This window comes from Oncorhynchus keta, chromosome 26 (genome assembly GCF_023373465.1).
Source record: "Oncorhynchus keta strain PuntledgeMale-10-30-2019 chromosome 26, Oket_V2, whole genome shotgun sequence".
Taxonomy (NCBI): Eukaryota; Metazoa; Chordata; class Actinopteri; order Salmoniformes; family Salmonidae; genus Oncorhynchus; species Oncorhynchus keta.
Window position 1 is genome coordinate 2,337,530 of NC_068446.1, and position 22,588 is coordinate 2,360,117.

General features: G+C 43.4%; 1 protein-coding gene across 3 annotated transcripts; it reads left to right on the top strand.

Moving 5' to 3' along the window:
* The first annotated feature begins 1,171 nt into the window (after nucleotides 1–1,171).
* LOC118358827 (NAD-dependent protein deacylase sirtuin-5, mitochondrial-like) lies at nucleotides 1,172–13,489 on the top strand. 3 transcript variants are annotated; one of them, XM_052480027.1, is made up of 9 exons: nucleotides 1,172–1,327; nucleotides 5,248–5,356; nucleotides 8,042–8,175; nucleotides 8,337–8,562; nucleotides 11,144–11,231; nucleotides 11,325–11,378; nucleotides 12,455–12,578; nucleotides 12,725–12,840; nucleotides 13,097–13,489. In XM_052480027.1, exons 2-9 carry the CDS (start codon nucleotides 5,257–5,259, stop codon nucleotides 13,164–13,166), a joined length of 912 nt encoding a protein of 303 aa, XP_052335987.1. In that variant the 5' UTR covers nucleotides 1,172–1,327; nucleotides 5,248–5,256; the 3' UTR covers nucleotides 13,167–13,489. The 3 variants fall into 3 exon arrangements, with proteins under 3 accessions (XP_052335987.1, XP_052335986.1, XP_052335985.1); XM_052480026.1 differs by lacking the exon at nucleotides 1,172–1,327 and adding an exon at nucleotides 1,334–1,816; XM_052480025.1 differs by lacking the exon at nucleotides 1,172–1,327 and adding an exon at nucleotides 1,334–1,493.
* The last annotated feature ends 9,099 nt before the right edge of the window (nucleotides 13,490–22,588 follow it).

Consider the following 22,588-nt stretch of genomic DNA (forward strand, 5'->3'; position numbering starts at 1 on the left):
TTTGGGAGATTTAGCTGTCATATTGCAAATTATATAAAGCATTTGTAGGCCAATTTTGTATCTGTATAATTAAGCAATAAGGCAAGAGGTGGTGTGTTATATGACCAATATACCACGGCTAAGAGCTGTTCTTAGGCACAATGCATTGCAGAGTGCCTGGACACAGCCCGTAGCAGTGGTATATTGTCCATATATCGCAACCCACCGAGGTGCCTGATTGTTACTTTAAACTGGTTACCAACGTAATTAGACCAGTAAAAATAAACGTTTTGTCATACCTGTGAGACACCTGAAACCCCACCTCTTTAAGGAATACCTAGGATAGGATAAGTAATCCTTCTCACCCCCCTAAAGATTTAGATGCACTATTGTAAAGTGGCTGTTCCACTGGATGTCATAAGGTGAATGCACCAATTTGTAAGTCGCTCTGGATAAGAGCGATTGCTAAATGACTTAAATGTAAATGTGACAGTGAGCAATTGACAGTGATCCATTTCAAACCCAGTCGGCAGGAGAGCCTCTGTGGACCATGAGGCACAAGAGACGTGTCAGGGGTGGACCCACCTGTCTTAATCAATGAGAGAAGATTTGAAATAGACAAGATGGCGGCATACACATTGTTGGAGCACATTCTACATCCAGGCACGCCACCTGCAACTGGACATGTTTGGCCAAATCGAGAATGACGATAGTATCATGCATTTTGAAAAATCTCTGGCAACTATTTGTATAGATAAACCTGTAACTCCCAAGAATAACAAAAATCTTTTCTCGCATGATCTGTTTGAACAATCTTTAGCTAAGGGAGGCCGTGTCCTCACTCACACTCCAGTACAGTAGGTGGCGGCGATGTATGCACCTAGTTGATGCGATCCACCAATACCATTTTTGTGTCTGTGGATAAAGTTGTGTGTGTCAACTGTAGGGATGCTCATGTTGCTGGGGATCGGAAGTGTCCGGTGCGAGAGAGGCAGGTTGAAGAGCCCTCCCATGCCGTTGGCATGGTGCAGGAGCAGATAGGGGCAAAGTAGTGAGTGTAGGTGGCAGCTGCAGAGAAGTACCTGGGAGTACAGCAAAATAGTTAATGGGGGGGGGGTAATTCTTATGATATATTGGTATATTGATGGTGCAATTTTTTCTGTTTAAAAACAAGAATAATGAAGATCATTCAATGTAGTTGGGCCATGACTGCCCTCACACTTCAATACAGTAGGTGGCGGTGTATGCACCTGCAAGTTGGACGCGATCGACCAACCCAATCCCAAAGGAGAAGAAGAGGAAGACATTTAAAATTACACACACCTCTTAACTAAACAGCTGAAACCAGGTAAGGAAGGACTTGGAGAAATTCAACATGCAAAATGTGTCAGATTAAATCTATCTGAACGTTAATGGTATTTAATCAGGGCATATTCATGTTGTATGGCAATGCTTCTTTGGATATGCGAAACATACATGCTGATAGTCGCTTGAAGAATATCAACAAGTTTAACGTTAGCTAACAGCTAAACTTGAGTTGCATTCCATAGATAGATGGCTATCTGTCGTATTTAGAGCTCACCTCAAGAGTACCATCTTTGCTTGCAAGTTGCATGAACAACAAATAGTCTCGAAAACCCGACCCTGTTGCCTAGGGTCAATTTTTCGAGTCTAAAAGACTAACGGACCCCCTTTACGCCCTTAAATGCACACGGGTCAAAGAAAACCAGATAGCGAGCTACAGTAGCTTGCTATGAATATTTACCCTTTGACGAGCCAGGGAGGTCTGCGCATGTCTGCAACGTTTCCAAGTTGTTACAGCAAGCAAGATCTCCAGGTACAACCGCGAGTTGGTTAGGTGACAACTCCGTGTGGTGTTTTGTTACAATAACCCCCTGCTTTCTTTATCTATGAGGTAGTAACGTGCCCAAAGTTATTGTCCCTAATGTGGTAATTGAGTTCAGTCATTTGCTGTGTCAACATCAATATGAGTTCTGTTGGCTGTCGGTTTCTGTTGAGACATTACTTGAATTTGTTTAGTATATCCTTCATATTCTTCAAGTTTAAAGTTGTATTAGTCATACGTACAGGCTACACGTGGTATACGCCGTCCAATGAAGAGCTTACTTGCACATTCCTTCTCCACTTTGCAACAATAATAGAAGATAAGAATATGAACATGAAGTAAATGGTTCAGTAGAATATTTTAGCATAAGTATAGTACAGGAGGGCACAATTTATACTCAAATATTGACATGTGTTTGGGGGACAAGTGTTTAAATGGTGCATTATTTAGCAATCGTAAGAGTCTGGTAGCAGTGTGTGTGTGTGTGTGTGTGTGAGAGAGAGTGCGTGCATGTGTGCTCGGAGAATCAGAGCTGGTGGTCCAGTCCAGTTCAAGTGTTCAGCAGTCTTTATGGCTTGTAGAGAGAAACCCTCTCTGAGCCTGTTGGTGTCAGACCTCATGCTCTGATACGGTCTGCCTGACGGTAAGGGAGTGAGCAGCTGGGCTTTATGGGGCCCTTGATGACGCTGCGGGTCTTCCTCGGGCACCATTGCGAGCAGATGTACTGGATGGGTGGGAGCTCTTTGTGATGATCTGGGCCATCTTCGCCACCCTATGGAGGGCATTGTGGTCGTGTGCGGAGCAATTTCTGTACCAGGCCGTGAAGCAACCGGTCAGGATGCTCTCGATGGTGCAGTGGTAGTATTTGGAGAGGACCCGGTGTGCCAAATTTCTTTCAGCAGCGTTATGAAGTAGATACACTGTTGTGGCCTCTTGACGAGTGGTGGTGTTGGTTGACGTCAAGTCCTCTGTGATGTGGATGGCGAGGAACTTTAAACTACTGACTCTCTACTGCAGTTCTGTTGATGTGGATTGGGCCATCTTCCCTCCTGAAGTCAACAATCAACTCCTTTTGTTTTTCTGACGTTGAGGAAGAGGTGGTTGTCCTGGCACCACATGCCAGTTCACTTACCTCCTCCCTATTGGCAGATTTTTTTTGTTTTTGATTATCAGGCATACAACCGTGGTGTCGTCAGCAAACTTGGTAGTTGGTGTTGTGCCACGCAGTCATGGGTTAACAGGGTGTACAGCAGAGGGATGAGGACACACCCCTGTGGGGCCCTGTGTTAAGAGTCAGTGTGGAGGAGGTGTTATTGCCAATCCAGCCTGTGGTCTACACGTCAGGAAGTCCAGGATCCAGTTGCAGGTGCGAAAGGTGGTGTCCAGAGCCAGGGCTTGGTGTTGAGCTTGGAGGGAACAATAGTGTTGAATGCCGAACGGTAGTCAATGAATAGGATTCTCACATAGGTGTTCTTCTTGTCCAGATGTGATACGGTCGTGTGAATAGCGATGGAAATGGCATCTTCATTGGATCTGTTGGCGCGGTAGGCAAATTGGAGTGGGTCCTGTGTACCTGTCGTGCTGACCTTAATGTGGGTCAAGACCATCTTCAAGCACTTAATGATGACAGTGGTAAGTGCGATGGGGTGATTAGTCATTTGGGCATGTCACCCTTGTTTTGCTTAGGCACTGGGACAATGGTTGTGTCCTTGAAGAAGGTGGGGACTACAGTCTGGGACAGGGACATGCTGTAGATGTCCGAGACGATGCCATCTGGTTTGGCGGTTTTGAGAGTTTTCTTCATGTCAGCATCGGCGAGTGAACACACCTGGTCATCTGGAGCAATGAGAGAAGCGAGCATAGAATGAGTTAATCGTGTCTGGTAGGGAGGCTTCTGTAGGCACCACTCAGTTGGATTTGCCTTTGTAGTTTGATAGTCTGTAGTCCTTTCCACATGCGTCGCGAGTTTGAGTTATCAAACATCAAAGATTTTAGAGTTACAGTTCATATAAGGAAATCAGTCAATTGAAATATATGCGTTAGGCCCTCATCTATAGGTTTCACATAATTGAGCAGGGGCACATCCATGGGTGGGCCTGAAAGGGAATAGGCCCACTTGGGAGCAAGGCCCAGCCGATTTATTTATTTTCTTCCCACAAAGTGGCTGTATTTGACAGAAATACTATCCGGGTGTCTGGTCTCAGACGAGTCCGCAGGTGAAGAAGCCGGATGTGGGGGTCCTGGGCTGGCGTGGTTACAGGTGGTCTGTTCTTGTGAGGCCGGTTGGACATTGTGCCAAATTCTCTTAATAAACGACATTGGAGGCAAATACAGCTCAAAGTTAATCAAGCATAGCTAGTAGCTACCAAATGTCATTTTCAATGAGTGTGGACATTTACAAGTGAAAGGGAACGAGAGAAATTGTGCAAGTGAACAAAGTTGTGATGCATGCTTCTCTAAAGGAAGGCAGAGGGGAGAAGAACGGAAGAGAAAATAGAACGCTAGTTGGAAGCACAGGGAAGGAATGGAAGCTGTACAGAACTCATCAGAGCTCTTTGACTTCTGGCAGAATTCTAAGATATCTGAGGGCAAACATTGAGTAGTGAATTGCATACAAGAGCAACTTCAAAGTTACCCTGGAATACGATATATAAGGTATACCACCCAAACCTATTAGCCATCAGGATACTAGGTAGAGGAGGCCATGTAGACAGTCTTTTCAGCCGAGCTTGGAGTCCCCCTTTCCTTCCTCGTCACTGGCGTAGTATTCCCAATCTGGGATGCTGAGAGACGTGTGTAGCTTCTAATTCATGATCCAGAAGTGTTTGTCGGTTTGAAGGAAATTATTGAACCAACATGGAGTAAATAAAGTAATAACAGAAAAACAGCCGTTAATAAAAAGCGAAGTCGAGCAGGAACCGGTAAGACACTCGCCCTCCTCAGGGCCGCCATCTCAGCAGGAACCGGTAAGACACTCGCCCTCCTCAGGGCCGCCATCTCAGCAGGAACCGGTAAGACACTCGCCCTCCTCAGGGACGCCATCTCAGCAGGAACCGGTAAGACACTCGCCCTCCTCAGGGCCGCCATCTCAGCAGGAACCGGTAAGACACTCGCCCTCCTCAGGGCCGCCATCTCAGCAGGAACCGGTAAGACACTCGCCCTCCTCAGGGCCGCCATCTCAGCAGGAACCGGTAAGACACTCGCTCTCCTCAGGGCCGCCATCTCGGCAGGAACCGGTAAGACACTCGCCCTCCTCAGGGCCGCCATCTCAGGAACCGGTTTCACTCGCCCTCCTCAGGGCCGCCATCTCAGCAGGAACCGGTTTTTCTTCCTCAGGGCCGCCATCTCGGCAGGAACCGGTAAGACACTCGCCCTCCTCAGGGCCGCCATCTCATCTTTTTCTTCTTGTTCTTTTTTCTTAGTTAACCCTGATGATTGTACGTCAGTTCACCAGCAGAGGCGTCACCTCTCATCTGTGTGCCCGATTTAAAGAGACCCAGAACAGACCGGTCATGGCCAGACCCAGCTCAGGTAGGACTGTGTTGGTGTAGTACACACACTTGTTTTTCTATCCTCGTGGGAACCTAAAAAAAAATTCTATAATAAAATCAAAATTTCTCTAACCCCTACACTTAAACCCTAAAGCTAACCCTAATTCTGAACCCTAAACCTAACCCCTTAGCTTAAACCCCAAAGCTAACCCTAATTCTGAACCCTAAACCTAACCCCTTAGCTTAAACCCCAAAGCTAACCCTAATTCTGAACCCTAAACCTAACCCCTTAGTTTAAACCCAAAAGCTAACCCTAATTCTGAACCCTAAACCTAACCCCTTAGCTTAAACTCTAAAGCTAATCCTAATTGTGAACCCTAAACCCCTTATCTTAAAATAGCCTTTGTCCTCGTGGAGATGTGGGAAATCTCCAGTGGTGGTAAGTACTGAAGTAAAATACTGTACTACTTAAGTAGTCTTTTGCAGTATCTTTACTTTAGTATTTATATTTTTGACAACTTTTACTTTTACTCTACTACGTTCCTGAAGAAAATAATATACTTTTTACTCCATACATTTTCCCTGATACCCAAAAGTACTCGTTACTTTTCGAATGCACGCTTATCAAGAGAACATGCCTGGTCCTCCCTACTGCCTCTGATCTGGAGACTCACTAAACACAAATGCTTTAGTTTGTAAGTAATGTTGGAGTGTGCCCCTGGCTATTCTTCATTGAACAAAAACAAGAAAATTGTGCTGTCTGGTTTGTTTTAATATAAGGAGTTTGAAGTTTACATACACCTTAGCCAAATGCATTTAAACTCAGTTTCACAATTCCTGACGTTTAATCCTAGTAAAAATGTCCTGGTCAGTTAGGATCACCACTTATTTTAAGAATGTGAAATGTCAGAATAATAGTGGAGAGAATTATTTCAGCTTTTTTTGTCTTTCATCACATTCCCAGTGGGTCAGAAGTTTACAAACTCAAAAAGGTATTTGGTAGCGTTGCCTTTAAATAGTTTAACTTGGGTCAAACGTTTTGGGTAGCCTTCCACAAGCTTCCCACATTAAGTTGGGTGAATTTTGGCCCTTTCCTCCTGACAGAGCTGGTGTAACTGAGTCAGGTTTGTAGGCCTCCTTGCTCGCACACACTTCAGTTCTACCCACAAATGTTCTATAGGATTGAGGGCAGGGCTTTGTGATGGCCACTCCAATACCTTGACTTTGTTGTCCTTAAGCCAATTTGCCACAACTTTGGAAGTATCCTTGGGGTCATTGTCCATTTGGAAGACCCAATTGCGACCAAGCTTTTAACTTCTTGACTGATGTCTTGAGATGTTGCTTTAATATATCCACATAATTGTCCTCCCTCATGATGCCATCGATTTTGGTTTCTGCACCAGTCCCTCCTGCAGCAAAGCACCCCCACCACATGATGCTGCCACCCCCGTGCTTCACGGTTGGGATGGTGTTCTTCGGCTTGCACGCCTCCCCCTTTTCCCTCCAAACATAACGATGGTCATTATGGCCAAATAGTTATATTTTTGTTTCATCAGACCAGAGGACATTTCTCCAAAAACTACAATATTTGTCCCCGTGTGCAGTTACAAACCGTAGTCTGGCTTTTTTATGGCGGTTTTGGAGCAGTGGCTTCTTCCTTGCTGATCGGCCTTTCAGGTTATGTCGATATAGGACTCATTTTTACTGTGGATATAGATACTTTTGTACCTGTTTCCTCCAGCATCTTCACAAGGTCCTTTGCTGTTGTTCTGGGATTGATTTGCACTTTTCACACCAAAATACATTAATCTCAAGGAGATGGAACGCGTCTCCTTCCTGAGCGGTATGGCGGCTGCGTGGTCCCATGGTGTTTATACTTGCGTACTATTGTTTGTACAGATGAACGTAGTACCTTCAGGCATTTGGAAATTGCTCCCAACGATGAACCAGACTTGTGGAGGTCTACAATTTTTTTTGTAATGTCTTGGCTTTTTTTGATTTTCCCATGATGTCAAGCAAAGAGGCATGGAGCTTGAAGGTAGGCCTTGAAATACATCCACAGGTACACCTCCAATTGACTCAAATGATGTCAATTAGCCTATCAGAAGCTTCTAAAGCCATGACATAATTTTTTGGAATTTTCCAAGATGTTTAAAGGCACAGTCAACTTAGTGTATGTACACTACATGACCCACTTGAATTGTGATATAGTGAAATAATCTGTCTGTAAACAATTGTTGGAAAAATTACTTGTCATGTGCAAAGTACATTTCTTAACCGTCTTGCCAAAACTATAGTTTAACAAGAAATTTGTGGAGTGGTTGAAAAACAAGTTTTAATGACTCCAACCTGTAAACTTCCGACTTCAACTTTAAGTATATTTGAGCATTGACATTTACGTTTGATACTTAAGTAGATTTGATACCAAATACGTTTACTCAAGTAATATTTTACTGGGTGACTTTCACTGCTACTTGAGTCATTTTTTAATTAAGGCATCTTTACTTTTACTCAAGTATGACAATTGGGTACTTTTTCCATCACTGAATTTGTCTCCATGAGGGGAGAATTATCCTTATTTGACTAACATTGTGGGGACTTTTAGGAATTTCAGGGCCCCACAAGGATGGAAGAACAAGACCACACACACATGGTCTTCTGTGTTTGTTGCTGTATTTGTATGCGTGTTACTTTTTAGTCTTAATATTTTTGTCTGTGTTTTCAGACCTAGTAGCGTTCCGAGAGGTGTTCTCGAAAGCCAAACGCGTGGTCATCTTGACTGGAGCAGGGGTTAGTGCTGAGAGTGGTGTCCCAACCTTCAGAGGAGAAGGAGGCTTCTGGAGGAAATGGCAAGCCCAGGTAAACACCCCAAGGATGCATCCTAAACGGCACCCTATTCCCTTTATAGTGCTCTTCCCCTTTGTCTCTCTCCACCCTCTCCTCCTCCTGTCCTGCCCCTCTCGTCTTGTTTCTCACTCCCCCTTTTCTCTATCACTCTGTTTGTCCCCCCCCCAAATCAGGACCTGGCCACCCCTGGGGCGTTCAGTCAGAACCCATCCAGGGTGTGGGAGTTCTACCACTACCGCAGGGAGGTGATGCTGACGAAGAGCCCCAACTCGGCTCACGTGGCCATAGCAGAGTGTGAGGCCAGGCTGCAGAAACAGGGGCGCCGCGTCACCGTCATCACACAGAACATCGATGAGCTACATCGCCGAGCCGGATCCACCAACATTTTGGAGATGCATGGTACTGTATCCATGACAATGTCACCCAGACTGACTTTCACTGTCCTGACTAGTTAGCTAGTAGATCCACGGTAATAATTCAATGGCACTTTCACTGTGCCTCTGTGTCCCAAATGGCACCCTATCCCCTGTGTAGTGCACTACTTTTGACCAAAGCCCTACATATGGTGTCATCTTCTAGTGCACTATAGGGAATAGGGATGCCATTTGGACCGGAACATGTGTCTGACTAGCGAGTAGTGGTATTGGGGGACTCATGTTGTTATTAAAGTGTAGATTTAAAGAAGATTGTTGAAGGCCAGTTTCACTCCAGTGTGTAATAGTCGGTTCATCTTGGGTACTCAGACTGGGTTGTAGATATACCCTACAAGCTTTCAGACTACGGATATCTTGGTCGACCGTCTTGGGTACTCAGACTGGGTTGTAGATATACCCTACAAGCTTTCAGACTATGGATATCTTGGTCGACCATCTTGGGTACTCAGACTGGGTTGTAGATATACCATACAAGCTTTCAGACTACGGATATCTTGGTTCTTGGGTACTCAGACTGGGTTGTAGATATACCGTAGCTTTCAGACTATGGATATCTTGGTTGACCATCTTGGGTACTCAGACTGGGTTGTAGATATACCATACAAGCTTTCAGACTACGGATATCTTGGTCGACCATCTTGGGTACTCAGACTGGGTTGTAGATATACCATACAAGCTTTCAGACACGGATATCTTGGTCGACCATCTTGGGTACTCAGACTGGGTTGTAGATATACCGTTTCAGACTATGGATATCTTGGTTGACCATCTTGGGTACTCAGACTGGGTTGTAGATATACCGTACAAGCTTTCAGACTACGGATATCTTGGTCGACCATCTTGGGTACTCAGACTGGGTTGTAGATATACCGTACAAGCTTTCAGACTACGGATATCTTGGTCGACCATCTTGGGTACTCAGACTGGGTTGTAGATATACCGTACAAGCTTTCAGACTATGGATATCTTGGTTGACCATCTTGGGTACTCAGACTGGGTTGTAGATATACCGTACTATGGATATCTTGGTTGACCATCTTGGGTACTCAGACTGGGTTGTAGATATACCCTACAAGCTTTCAGACTATGGATATCTTGGTTGACCATCTTGGGTACTCAGACTGGGTTGTAGATATACCCTACAAGCTTTCAGACTACGGATATCTTGGTCGACCGTCTTGGGTACTCAGACTGGGTTGTAGATATACCCTACAAGCTTTCAGACTACGGATTTCCCCGAAAGAAAAATATATATATATCTCTCTTGGTCTACCGAGAGTCGCCCTCTGTTCTTTCGACCAATCACTTGGTCGAAATGTTTAAACATATTTTTCCATATATAGAGCCACACCCTATGTGTTTGAATAGAAGCAACTACATATGCACTGAGCTTGTGTGACACTATAAGCACACCTGTTTGATTAAATAATTAAGACACACAAATAACTCAGAGCACAATGGTCACACTGTGTTAAAAGAAAAATGACAGCGAGTGCCTGTGTGACTGGCTCACGTTGTCTCGCTCTCCTCACTACTGCAGTAAAAATGCTCCACAGCACAACAAGTGTTTGTTGCGCTCTCCATGCTGAAGCTGTAACATAATTTCAGCCATTTAGTTGTTTCTGACTGGGAAAAGTTATTTTAATTTGTTTAGGAAAAACAAAACCCTATTCCCTCAACCCTTGCTCCCTTTATGTAAAACATACAGTTTATTTATTGTTTAGGCTAATTATTCAAAGCTCCCATTTTTTTATTTTATTTAAAAACTGAAATGTTTGATTGCATTTCCAAAGCATGAATATCTCGTGTGCTGTGCGATGGCATGAATGAAGAGATTGATACAGTAGCCTGTATATGGAAATATAGGCCTAGGTAAGTTATGGTATTAAGACTAAACACTCTTAAGACCTACAGTTCGACGGTGGTTAAACATTGTGTCCTCGTCTCTGCTGCCGGCGCCACATTGTTCTCAATCCCATTATGCTGGTTAATTTTGCTATTGTGCACATGGCAACAATGAAATAACACATATGGAATCATGTAGTAACCAAAAAAAAAGTGTTAAACAAACCATAATGTGTGTTTTTATATTTGAGATTCTTCAAAGTAGCCACCGTTTTTGCCTTTGATAGCTGATAATAACATGTGACTTGATGTGAATAATGATGAGAGCCCAGTAATTGTTACTTTGTGCTTCTAGAATCTCAATTGTTTCCATTTCTATAGTTCAAATGTCTGCCTGTTTACTATATCTGAATATTTTTTGCATATACTGTAGCCAATGTGTCCATAACTGATCACATTTCTGTAGGATATAAGTTAATGCCCGTATGAACGAATATTTTAGGCCGTAGCCTATTTTAGGCCGTGGTTTAATGAAAAGCAGCGAACAGATATTCTCTAATAAGCTCCATCTCGACGTGTTGTACAAACCGCGTTCCTCGTTTTGCTTGACAAAGTGCCATGTAAGCTCTCCTCTGTCTTTGTGACCAGGCTATATGAGTTGTGGTCATGTTTTATTTCCTACTCCCGCTCTGTGACCACAGGCAGTTTGTTTAAAACCTGCTGTATGAGCTGTGGTCATGTTGGGGTTAACCACAAGAGCCCCATCTGTGCTGCCCTGGAAGGCAAAGGGTAAGTCAGTCAAACTCAGGTCAGCATTTCCTTGGTGTTGTTACATGTAACTATACACTAACAGTATTTATTGACATCTTGCTCTCTCTCTAGTGCTCCAGACCCCAACACCAGTGATGCTCAGATCCCTCCTCATGACTTACCCAGGTGGGCCCATGGATTTTTGAATTAGAATACTATTAGTAATAATAACTTAATAGGATATCTATGCGTGGGACAAACTCGCTTACGTCTTGTTTATACAACGGGTGGGTCGAATCCTGATTGGTTAAAACTGCATTCCAGCCGGTGTCTATTCCACCAGTTGCCAACGACTAAAGTTATGACGTTAAAATACCTATTTACTCTGTTCCATCTGACTGCGCAATCCACTCACTGTCTCATCAGCCCAGCCAGGCAATTTATAAACTTGGATCTCCACTATTAAAAAAAGTATCTACACTTTCTCACATTTCTTTTAGACTAACATTTCATTTTCAACAGGAGATATTTGTATAAACCTTGCTGTCCGTCTCTCCGACATTTGCAACATTGTTTCAACATTCAAATTCGATCTTCTGCTGTCTCATAGTAATGAACGTGTCGAGACGAGGCAGGCAGCATTTGTTGGCCAGTCGAAATCCTGAATCGGCTGGTATCATTTGTATGGATATATACAAACTAATTTCAATTAAACAAAGGTCAAACAAAACACAGCTAATATGCAGTCTTTCCAGCTTCAGATTGAAGTGATTGTGTTACTGTAGCTGTGTTGTTGGCTAGCTACGGTGTCCTGACAGGTGAGCACATTTAGAACGAACGACTGGGTCGCGTCCATAGAGACTGAACGACAGGGTTGCATCTCTAGCAACCTTTGCTTTGTGTTGGGATTATATCTTGTAGAAGGATGAAGTAGTATAAATAAATTAATCAAAATAACGTTTTTAATTCAAATATGTCAATCATTATTTGAGTATGTTGGTAGCCCGTTGTATAAATGTGATAATGCCCTCGAAAGCCGGTGTTTGGAGGATATATTGGCACAGTTTGCCACACCCGTGCCGATAGATCCTCCAAACAGAGGCTTCTCTGGCATTATCACTTAATTAGAAATGTTATGATTTCTTGTTGTTTTTCTTATCTTCACTTTTTAAATGGCAGTTGATCACAATCATATGGAATTGTTTTAGATCGCCATGTAAGAAACACGTTTAAGTGGTCTAACTGTGTCTGCGCCTCACCAGGTGTGAGCAGGGTGGCTGTAGTGGTCTGCTCAGGCCTAATGTGGTCTGGTTCGGGGAGACTCTGGACTCAGACATCCTGACTCGCGTTGAAGAGGAACTAGACCTCTGTGACCTCTGCCTAGTGGTGAGTGTGTGTGTGTGTCCATTCTGTCTTTGTCCTTTTTAATGTGTGATTTTTAAAAATGAGACCCTGAAGAGATTTCTCTACAATGTAAAAATAGATCATAATAATCACAAGATGATATGTGCGTCTTCCTCGTGTGTTTTTAGGTAGGTACGTCCTCCATAGTGTACCCAGCAGCCATGTTTGCTCCCCAGGTGGCGGCTAGAGGAATACCTGTAGCTGAATTTAACATGGAGGAAACACCCGCCACCATGCGCTTCAGGTTATAAACATACTGTCGTCCAGTTTCTCCTAGTCCCGGGGACCCAAAGCGGTGCTTTGTTTGCCTAGCAATAACACACTTGAATCACATAATCAATTCGTCATCAAGCCTTGGCTAACTTGAATCAGGTGTGTTTAGGGGGATAAAATGTACACCACTTTTGGACCCCGGGACCACGATTGGGAAACATTGCTGTTGCTTCATACTAATGATTCCCTATGGCATCCTTTAACACCTGTCTCTCTGTGTGTTGCAGGTTCCACTTCCAGGGCCCCTGTGGGACCACCCTGCCCCCTGCACTGGCACGCCACAACAATGAGCCCTGATAGCGCAGTATACATAGACCAGACTCTAGTGCTGGATGGGTGTGCTCAGGGGTGTATTCATTAGGGCAAAACATTTAGCAACAGTTAACGTTTTGCAACACAAACAAGTTCTTATTGGACCATTTCAGGTTAGTCGCTCTTCGTTTCAGCCATCTGCTTCTGTTTGGTTCCTAAAGAATTACACCCCAGTTTTGTGAATGTAATGTATGCTATAGAAAACAGACTGTGCTGACAATACCCCACACTCCCACTCTGGATTTGTGTTTAATTGCATGAAATGACAACTATGTTTAAAAAAAAAAATAAATCACAATTATGACGTCTTCCGGTATCTCAAGCACGATGATTCCTTTTTCATTTTGCCTTGATGATCTTCATCCAATATCATCGTTGCATGTCAGAGGGTACTTTTATCATATGTATAGGTTATATATAAAATGTGTGAGGTTCATATCCGACCATACATGCATTGTAAATGCTTTTTAAATCAGGCATGTGCCGGCAGTAGAGTGCAGTGTTTAGCTATATTTGTGATCGTCTTTGTCTACAGATTCACTCCTACCTGCTGCATCTTTATTGCCTGTTCATTGTAAAAGAGAATGTGTTCTCGGTAACCTACCTGATAATGCATTAACTCTTATGGTCAGTTTGAGTGGTTGTACTTCACTTCTGACTATTATATTTGTTCATTGGTGTGTCCGTGCCTTCAGGATCACTGGGTTAGGGATGGATAGGGGTTATGGGGGTTATGATAGCAACTACTCCATTTCTATTTTTTTTTATTTCACCTTTATTTAACCAGGTAGGCTAGTTGAGAACACCTTTATTTAACCAGGTAGGCTAGTTGAGAACACCTTTATTTAACCAGGTAGGCTAGTTGAGAACACCTTTATTTAACCAGGTAGGCTAGTTGAGAACACCTTTATTTAACCAGGTAGGCTAGTTGAGAACACCTTTATTTAACCAGGTAGGCTAGTTGAGAACAAGTTCTCATTTGCAACTGCGACCTGGCCAAGATAAAGCATAGCAGTGTGAACAGACAACACATTTCTAGTAATGCTGTGTGTCAGTCTTGTGTGTTATTGCAGAGGGTCATGTTTACGTTATCAAATTTTATTAGACTGTTTTAAGGACAAAGGGAAATTCATTGATGAACAGAGATACCAGGTGCTGTTGCTTTTTTTAAATCTGTCTTTCTGTGTTTTTTGCCTGCATGACATGTATGAGATTGTGTGTCAAGCAGTCACCATGTGGGTGGGGGTGTGTTCATGGAACTGTCAGAGGAAATGTACACTACCGTTTAAAAGTTTGGGGTCACTTAGAAATTTCATTGTTTTTGAAATACCAGCACATTTTTTTTAATGTCCATTTTAAAATAACATCAAATTGATCAGAAATACAGTGTGGACATTGTTAATGTTGTAAATGACTATTGTGGCTGGAAACGGCTGATTTTTAATGGAATATCTAGATAGGCGTACAGAGGCCCATTATCATCAACCATCACTCCTGTGTTCCAATGGCACATTGTGTTAGTTAATACAAGTTTATCATTTTAAAAGGCTAATTGATCATTAGAAAACCTTTTGCAATTATGTTTGCACAGCTGAACTGTTGTCCTGATTTAAAGACAAAATACAGCTGGCCTTTTTTAGACTTGTTGAGTATCTGGAGCATCAGCATTTGTGTGTTCGATTACAGGCTCAAAATGGCCAGAAACAAACTGAAGATCTCCTACAACGCTGTGTCCTACTCCCTTCACAGAACAGCGCAAACTGGCTCTAACCAGAATAGAAAGAGGAGTGGGAGGCCCCGGTGCACAACAGAGCAAGAGGACAAGTACATTAGTGTCTAGTTTGAGAAACAGATGCCTCACAAGTCCTCAGCTGGCAGCTTCATTAAATAGTACCCCCAAAACACCAGGCCACACTGGCCAACAGAACTCTAGAAGGCCAGCATCCCAGAGTCTCAAATATGGCAAGGCAGCTCTAACAAACATTTCCAATCTCATTGATTGGACTACAGGTTAGCTGACTTCTGACTCCAATTAGCTTTTGGAGATGTCATTAGCCTAGGGGTTCATATACTTTTCCCATGTTTACTTTTTAATAAATATTTTTATTTATAACTAATCTTTATTTATTAGCCGTAAATTGGTTGTGTGCTGGGTTCGAGAGGGCAACAATGGCTCATTTTCAGGCCCCTGCCCAGGCTAGATACTCTTGCTCTACTTGCTGTAGGAACATCAGTCCGAGGAGGTGAGTACAATCGGTACCTCAGTGGGAGATTTGGGAAGGGTAGTGCTATTTGCTACCCAGAGCTATAGCCTTTCTTTTCCCCTGTTAGGCTGAGTGACGTGTTCCACTTTGGAGTACGTTGGGCATGGTTATTTTATTTGTTGTTTTTGTGTGGTGTCCGTGAACTGAGCCGTTGTCTCGGTCTGTTTCATGGCTTGGGAATGCTGGGGGATTTTTCCATGCGTAATTACCCACTGCGAATCCGCACGAAGAATAGGGTACAGTTATTGTATGTTTTGGGGAAACTCCTTATGTATCATCTCCTGTGATGCCCAGTGAGATTGGCGTTTCTCTTGTGGTCCGGGTTGCGCAGCAGAGGGGAAGAGCAAGATTATTTTTAGCAGTTACTTGTGACTATCGCGTGTAATGTAGACAAGTTAATCCATCAGGGGAACTGTTAGAATGATGTACTAAAGATCAGCTGTTGAAGATGGCTGAACACTACAAGGTCGAAATAGTGATAAACATAAACTTTTTTTTTTTTTTTTCCGGGACTTAAAAACGGTGACCCCGGACATGCCGAATTTGCGACATTCTGGAAAGGACCCCGAAAATAATTTTTAACCATTTTCACAAAAAAACATTGTTAGGTTGATATTGAAGGCCAATCTGATGGAGAGTGGTATACTCAACGTTACCACTAGGGCAGCCCCTGTCGAGGACTCCCTATGGAATACTGAAGTATAATTACAAGCATTTCATAACTGTCAAAGGCTTTTATTGACAATTACATGAAGTTGATGCAAAGAGTCAATATTTGCAGTGTTGATCCAATCTGCCCTGGCATGCTGTCAATTAACTTCTGGGCCACATCCTGACTGATGGCAGCCCATTCAATCTGCCCTGGCATGCTATCAGTTAACATCCTGACTGATGGCAGCCCAGCTTTACATAATCAATACTTGGAGTTTGTTCAGAATTTGTGGGATTTTGTTTGCCCAACCACCTCTTGAGGATTGACCACAAGTTCTCAATGGGATTAAGGTCTGGAGAGTCAGACCCAAGAAGACTGGAGGCTGTAATCACTGCCAAAGGTGATTCAACAAAGTACTGAGTAAAGGGTCTGAAATCTTTAAATCAAATAATTTGTAAAAACCTGTTTGTGCTTTGTCATTATGGGTATTGTGTGTAAATTGATGAGCTAAAAATCAATTGAATCCATTTTAGAACAAGGCTGTAATGTAACAAAATGTGGAGAAAGTCAAGGGATCTGAATACCACATATGTGTATATGGAAATCCAAACTGGTTTTGCAGAGAGAAGCACATCCAATGTTGAAAAGGGGTCTTTTTGCTGTTATACAGATGAATAAACACTGTCTGGTGGATTGACAATGGAACCATGTTTAAAGTATCCTTTTTAACGATTCCAAAGTGTAGGAACCAAGTGGCATACATTTGTAAGTGAAGTATCGGGAGTCTCTGCGCAATTCCATTACCTTAGAATTGCCCAGAGACAGAGAGCGAGAGAGATTTGAAGTGACAGGTCAATCTCACGTATGTTTTTTTTAGAGGAGATGGATAGAGGTGGAGCGCTAGAGAGAAGGGGAGAAAAGGAGTGCGGCTGTGTATTGTGCTCTGAGTGGAGAAAGAGTGGTGTGGGTGTCAGCTTTAGGGCCCTAACACTATTCTCAAGCCACACTTTTGTTTGTGTGTGTGTGTGTGTGTGTGTGTGTGTGTGTGTTGTGTGTGTCAGCTATTAGGTTTGCAAATGGAGAAGTGTGCATTTAGGGCAGCAGCTAACACAACACTAATTGCACTTTTACACTGTTTTGATACCAGTGGAGGGAAATTATACACAAATTACACAAACAGTGTTTGGATACCAGTGGAGGTCACATAAGCTCACGTGTCAAACCCAGAGGAACACCTCCTCCTCCATGCTTCACGGTGGGAACCACACATGTGGAGATCATCTGGTCACCTACTCTATGTCTCACAAAGACACGGCGGATGGAACCAAAATGAAAACATTTGGACTCATCAGAACAACGGACATATTTCCACCGGTCTAATGTCCAATGCTCATGTTTCTTGGCAAAAGCATTTCACTTCTTCTTATTGGTGTCCTTTAGTAGTGGTTTCTTTGCAGCAATTCGACCACGAAGGCCTGATTCACACAGTCTCCTCTGAACAGTTGATGTTGATATGTGTCTGTTACTTGAACTCTGGGAAGCATTTATTTGGGCTGCAATTTCTGAGGCTGGTAACTCTAATGAACTCTAATAACTATGGGTCACCCATTCCTGTGGGGGTCCTCGTGAGACAGTTTCATCATTGCGCTTGATGGTTTTTGCGACTGCACTTGAAGAAACTTTCAAAGTTCTCGAAATGTTCCTGATTGACTGACCTTCATGTCTTAAAGTAATGATGGTCATTTTTCTTTGTTTATTTTAGCTACATTCACTGTGGGGACGACGTCATCGATGCATTTATTAATGAAGCTGATATTAATAATATGTTATCGGATGAATCCTGGAACATATTCCAGTCTGAACGTCCTGTAGCTTAGCATTCATTGGACCACTTCTGTATTGAGCGTGTCATTGGTACTTCCTGTTTGAGTTCTTGCTTATAATCAGGAAGCAGGAGGATAGAGTTATGGTCTGATTTGTCAAAGGGAGAGCGAGGGAAGGTGTTGTATGCATTTCTGTGTGTGAAGTAAAGGTAGAGTAGAGTTTTCTCACCTTTAGTTGAACAGGTAATATGCTGGTAAAAATGAGGTAAAACGGATTTCACTTTCCCTGCATTAAAATCACCAGCCATGAGAAACGAGTCTTGGTCTATGCCACACAGTTCCAGTGAGTGACAGACAGTGAGGGATGGCTTTCATCCCTAAGGGCACTCTAATCCCTATTTTGTGCACTACTTTTGACCAGAACCCTATAAGTAGAGCACTATGTGGGAAATAGGATACCATTTGGGACACAGTCATGGTTATTGGCAATCAGGTAAGGGAGCACCTGACCACTTCTGTTGCCATGGAAATGGGGGGGGACTGTCAAAGGTTCTGTCTCTGAGGAAATAATAGGTTTTTGGACTGAGGTGTGTGTGTGTGTGTGTGTGTAACGTAAGGCAAGAAATAGAAAAAGAAATAGACAGCACATAAAGCAATACATAGACGAGGTGGATGGAGAGAGAGGGTGTGTAGAAGAGATGCTGCTGTAGCTGTGTTGGTATATGTCATCTCCCCTTGTCTGGCCATGACTGAGGTGTCGCAGGTCCTCTCAGCCCCCCCCCCCCCACGAAGATTATATGATTATATGATTATCCCCTTCTTCTTCCAGATAGGGCATACATTCAAATGTATGTTTTAGCGTGATATTCCAAATGCCTTTATCGCACAAATCGAGTTCATTTATACCAAAACACATTGAGACATTATTTTACTGTGATAGAGAAGTTTACCTTTCTAACTTACCCTTAATATGTCTCAACTCCACAAATTGTGTACAGAGCAGACACTGCTAAAACGGAGTGTCAATGAAACTTTTTTGCCCGCTTTGAGGACAATACAGTGCCACTGACACGGCCTGCAACCAAAACATGCGGCCTCTCCTTCACTGCAGCCGAGGTGAGTAAGACATTTAAACGTGTTAACCCTCGCAAGGCTGCAGGCCCAGACGGCATCCCCAGCCGCGCCCTCAGAGCATGCGCAGACCAGCTGGCTGGTGTGTTTACGGACATATTCAATCAATCCCTATCCCAGTCTGCTGTTCCCACATGCTTCAAGAGGGCCACCATTGTTCCTGTTCCCAAGAAAGCTAAGGTAACTGAGCTAAACGACTACCGCCCCGTAGCACTCACTTCCGTCATCATGAAGTGCTTTGAGAGACTAGTCAAGGACCATATCACCTCCACCCTACCTGACACCCTAGACCCACTCCAATTTGCTTACCACCCAAATAGGTCCACAGACGATGCAATCTCAACCACACTGCACACTGCCCTAACCCATCTGGACAAGAGGAATACCTACGTGAGAATGCTGTTCATCGACTATAGCTTGGCATTCAACACCATAGTACCCTCCAAGCTCGTCATCAAGCTCGAGACCCTGGGTCTCGACCCCGCCCTGTGCAACTGGGTACTGGACTTCCTGACGGGCCCAGGTGGTGAGGGTAGGCAACAACATCTCCACCCCGCTGATCCCTTAACACTGGGGCCCCACAAGGGTGCGTTCTGAGCCCTCTCCTGTACTCCCTGTTCACCCACGACTGCGTGGCCACGCACGCCTCCAACTCAATCATCAAGTTTGCGGACGACACAACAGTGGTAGGCTTGATTACCAACAACGACGAGACGGCCTACAGGGAGGAGTTGAGGGCCCTCGGAGTGTGGTGTCAGGAAAATAACCTCACACTCAACGTCAACAAAACTAAGGAGATGATTGTGGACTTCAGGAAACAGCAGAAGGTACACCCCCCTATCCACATCGATGGAACAGTAGTGGAGAGGGTAGTACGTTTTAAGTTCCTCGGCATACACATCACAGACAAACTGAATTGGTCCACCCACACAGACAGCATTGTGAAGAAGGCGCAGCAGCGCCTCTTCAACCTCAGGAGGCTGAAGAAATTTGGCTTGTCACCAAAAGCACTCACAAACTTCTACAGATGCACAATCGAGAGCATCCTGGCGGGCTGTATTACCGCCTGGTACGGCAACTGCTCCGCCCACAACCGTAAGGCTCTCCAGAGGGTAGTGAGGTCTGCACAACGCATCACCGAGGGCAAACTACCTGCCCTCCAGGACACCTACACCACCCGATGTTACAGGAAGGCCATAAAGATCATCAAGGACAACAACCACCCGAGCCACTGCCTGTTCACCCCGCTATCATCCAGAAGGCGAGGTCAGTACAGGTGCATCAAAGCTGGGACCGAGAGACTGAAAAACAGCTTCTATCTCAAGGCCATCAGACTGTTAAACAGCCACCACTAACATTGAGTGGCTGCTGCCAACACACTGACTCAACTCCAGCCACTTTAATGATGGGAAATTATGTAAAATATATCACTAGCCACTTTAAACAATGCTACCTAATATAATGTTTACATACCCTACATTATTCATCGCATATGTATATACTGTACTCTATATCATCTACTGCATAAATAATGTAATACATGTATCACTAGCCACTTTAACTATGCCACTTTGTTTACATACTCATCTCATATGTATATAGTGTACTCGATACCATCTACTGCATCTTGCCTATGCCATTCTGTACCATCACTCATTCATATATCTTTATGTACATATTCTTTATCCCCCTACACTTGTGTGTATAAGACAGCAGTTTTGGAATTGTTAGTTAGATTACTTGTTGGTTATTACTGCATTGTCGGAACTAGAAGCACAAGCATTTCGCTACACGTTATATTAAGTTAAAATAAGTGTTCATTGTTCATTCAGTGTTTTTGTAATTGTCATTATTACAAATACAGTGGGGCAAAAAAGTATTTAGTCAGCCACCAATTGTGCAAGTTCTCCCACTTAAAAAGATGAGAGGCCTGTAACTTTCATCATAGGTACACTTCAACTATGATGGACAAAATGAGAAGAAAAAAAATCCAGAAAATCACATTGTATGAGTTTTAATGAATTTATTTGCAAATTATGGTGGAAAATAAGTATTTGGTCACCTACAAACAAGCAAGGTTTGGTCAGTCACAGTGGTCAGGTATTCTGTCACTGTGTGCTCTCTCTTTAGGGCCAAATAGCATTCTAGTTTGCTCTGTTTTTTGGGGGAATTCTTTCCAATGTGTCAAGTAATTATGTTTTTGTTTTCTCATGATTTGGTTGCTGCCCTGGGGCTCTGTGAAGTGTGTTTGTGTTTGTGAACAGAGCCCCAGGACCAGCTTGCTTAGAGGACTCTTCTCCTGGTTCATCTCCCTGTGGGTGATGGATTTGTTATGGAAGGTTTGGGAATCGTTTCCTTTTTAGGTGGTTGTAGAATTTAACAGCTCTTTTCTGATAATTAGTGGGTGTTGGCCTAATTCTGCTCTGCATGCATTATTTTGTGTTTTACGTTATGTACACAGAGGATATTGTTGCAGATTTCTGCATGCAGAGTCTCAATTTGTTGTTTATCCCATTTTGTGAATTCTTGGTTGGTGAGCAGACACCAGACCTCACAAACATAAAGGGCAATGGGCTCTATACCTGATTCAAGTACCTTTAGCCAGATCTTAATTGGTATGTAGAATTTTATGTTCCTTTTGATGGCATACAACGCCCTTCTTGCCTTGTCTCTCAGGTCGTTCACAGCTTTGTGGAAGTTACCTGTGGCGCCGATGTTTAGGCCAAGGTATGTATGGTTGTTTGTGTGCTCTAGGGCAACGGTGTCTAGATGGAATTTGTATTTGTGTCCTGGCGACTGGACCTTTTTTGGAACACCATTAATTTGGTCTTACTGAGATTTACTGTCAGGGCCCAGGTCTGGCAGAATCTGTGCAGAAGATCAAGGTGCTGCTGTAGGCCCTCCTTGGTTGGGGACAGAAGTACCAGATCATCAGCAAACAGTAAACATTTGACTTCAGATTCTAGTAGGGTGAGGCCGGGTGCTGCAGACTGTTCTAGTGCCCTCCCAAATTCGTTGATATATATTCTGAAGAAGGTGGGGTTTAAGCTGCATCCCAGTCTCACCCCACGGCCCTGTGGGAAGAAATGTGTGTGTTTTTTCATGCCAAATTGAGTCAAATGCTTTTTTTGAAATCAGCAGTGTGTTTGTTTATCAATTAGGGTTTGCAGTGTGAATACGTGGTCTGTCGTACGATAATTTGTTAAAAAGCCAATTTGAGATTTGCTCTGTGCATTGTTTTCACTGAGGAAATGTATGAGTCTGCTGTTAATGATAATGCAGAGGATTCTCCCATGGTTGCTGTTGATGTGTATCCCACGGTAGTTATTGAGGTCAAATTTGTCTCCACTTTTGTGGATTGGAGTGATAAGTCCTTGGTTCCAAATATTGGGGAAGATGCCAGAGCTAAGGATGATGTTAAATAGTTTTAGTATAGTCAATTGGAATTTGTTGTCTGTATATTTTTTTTATTTCATTAAGGATACCATCAACACTTCAGTTCTTTTTTTGGTTGGAGGGTTTTTATTTTGTCCTGTA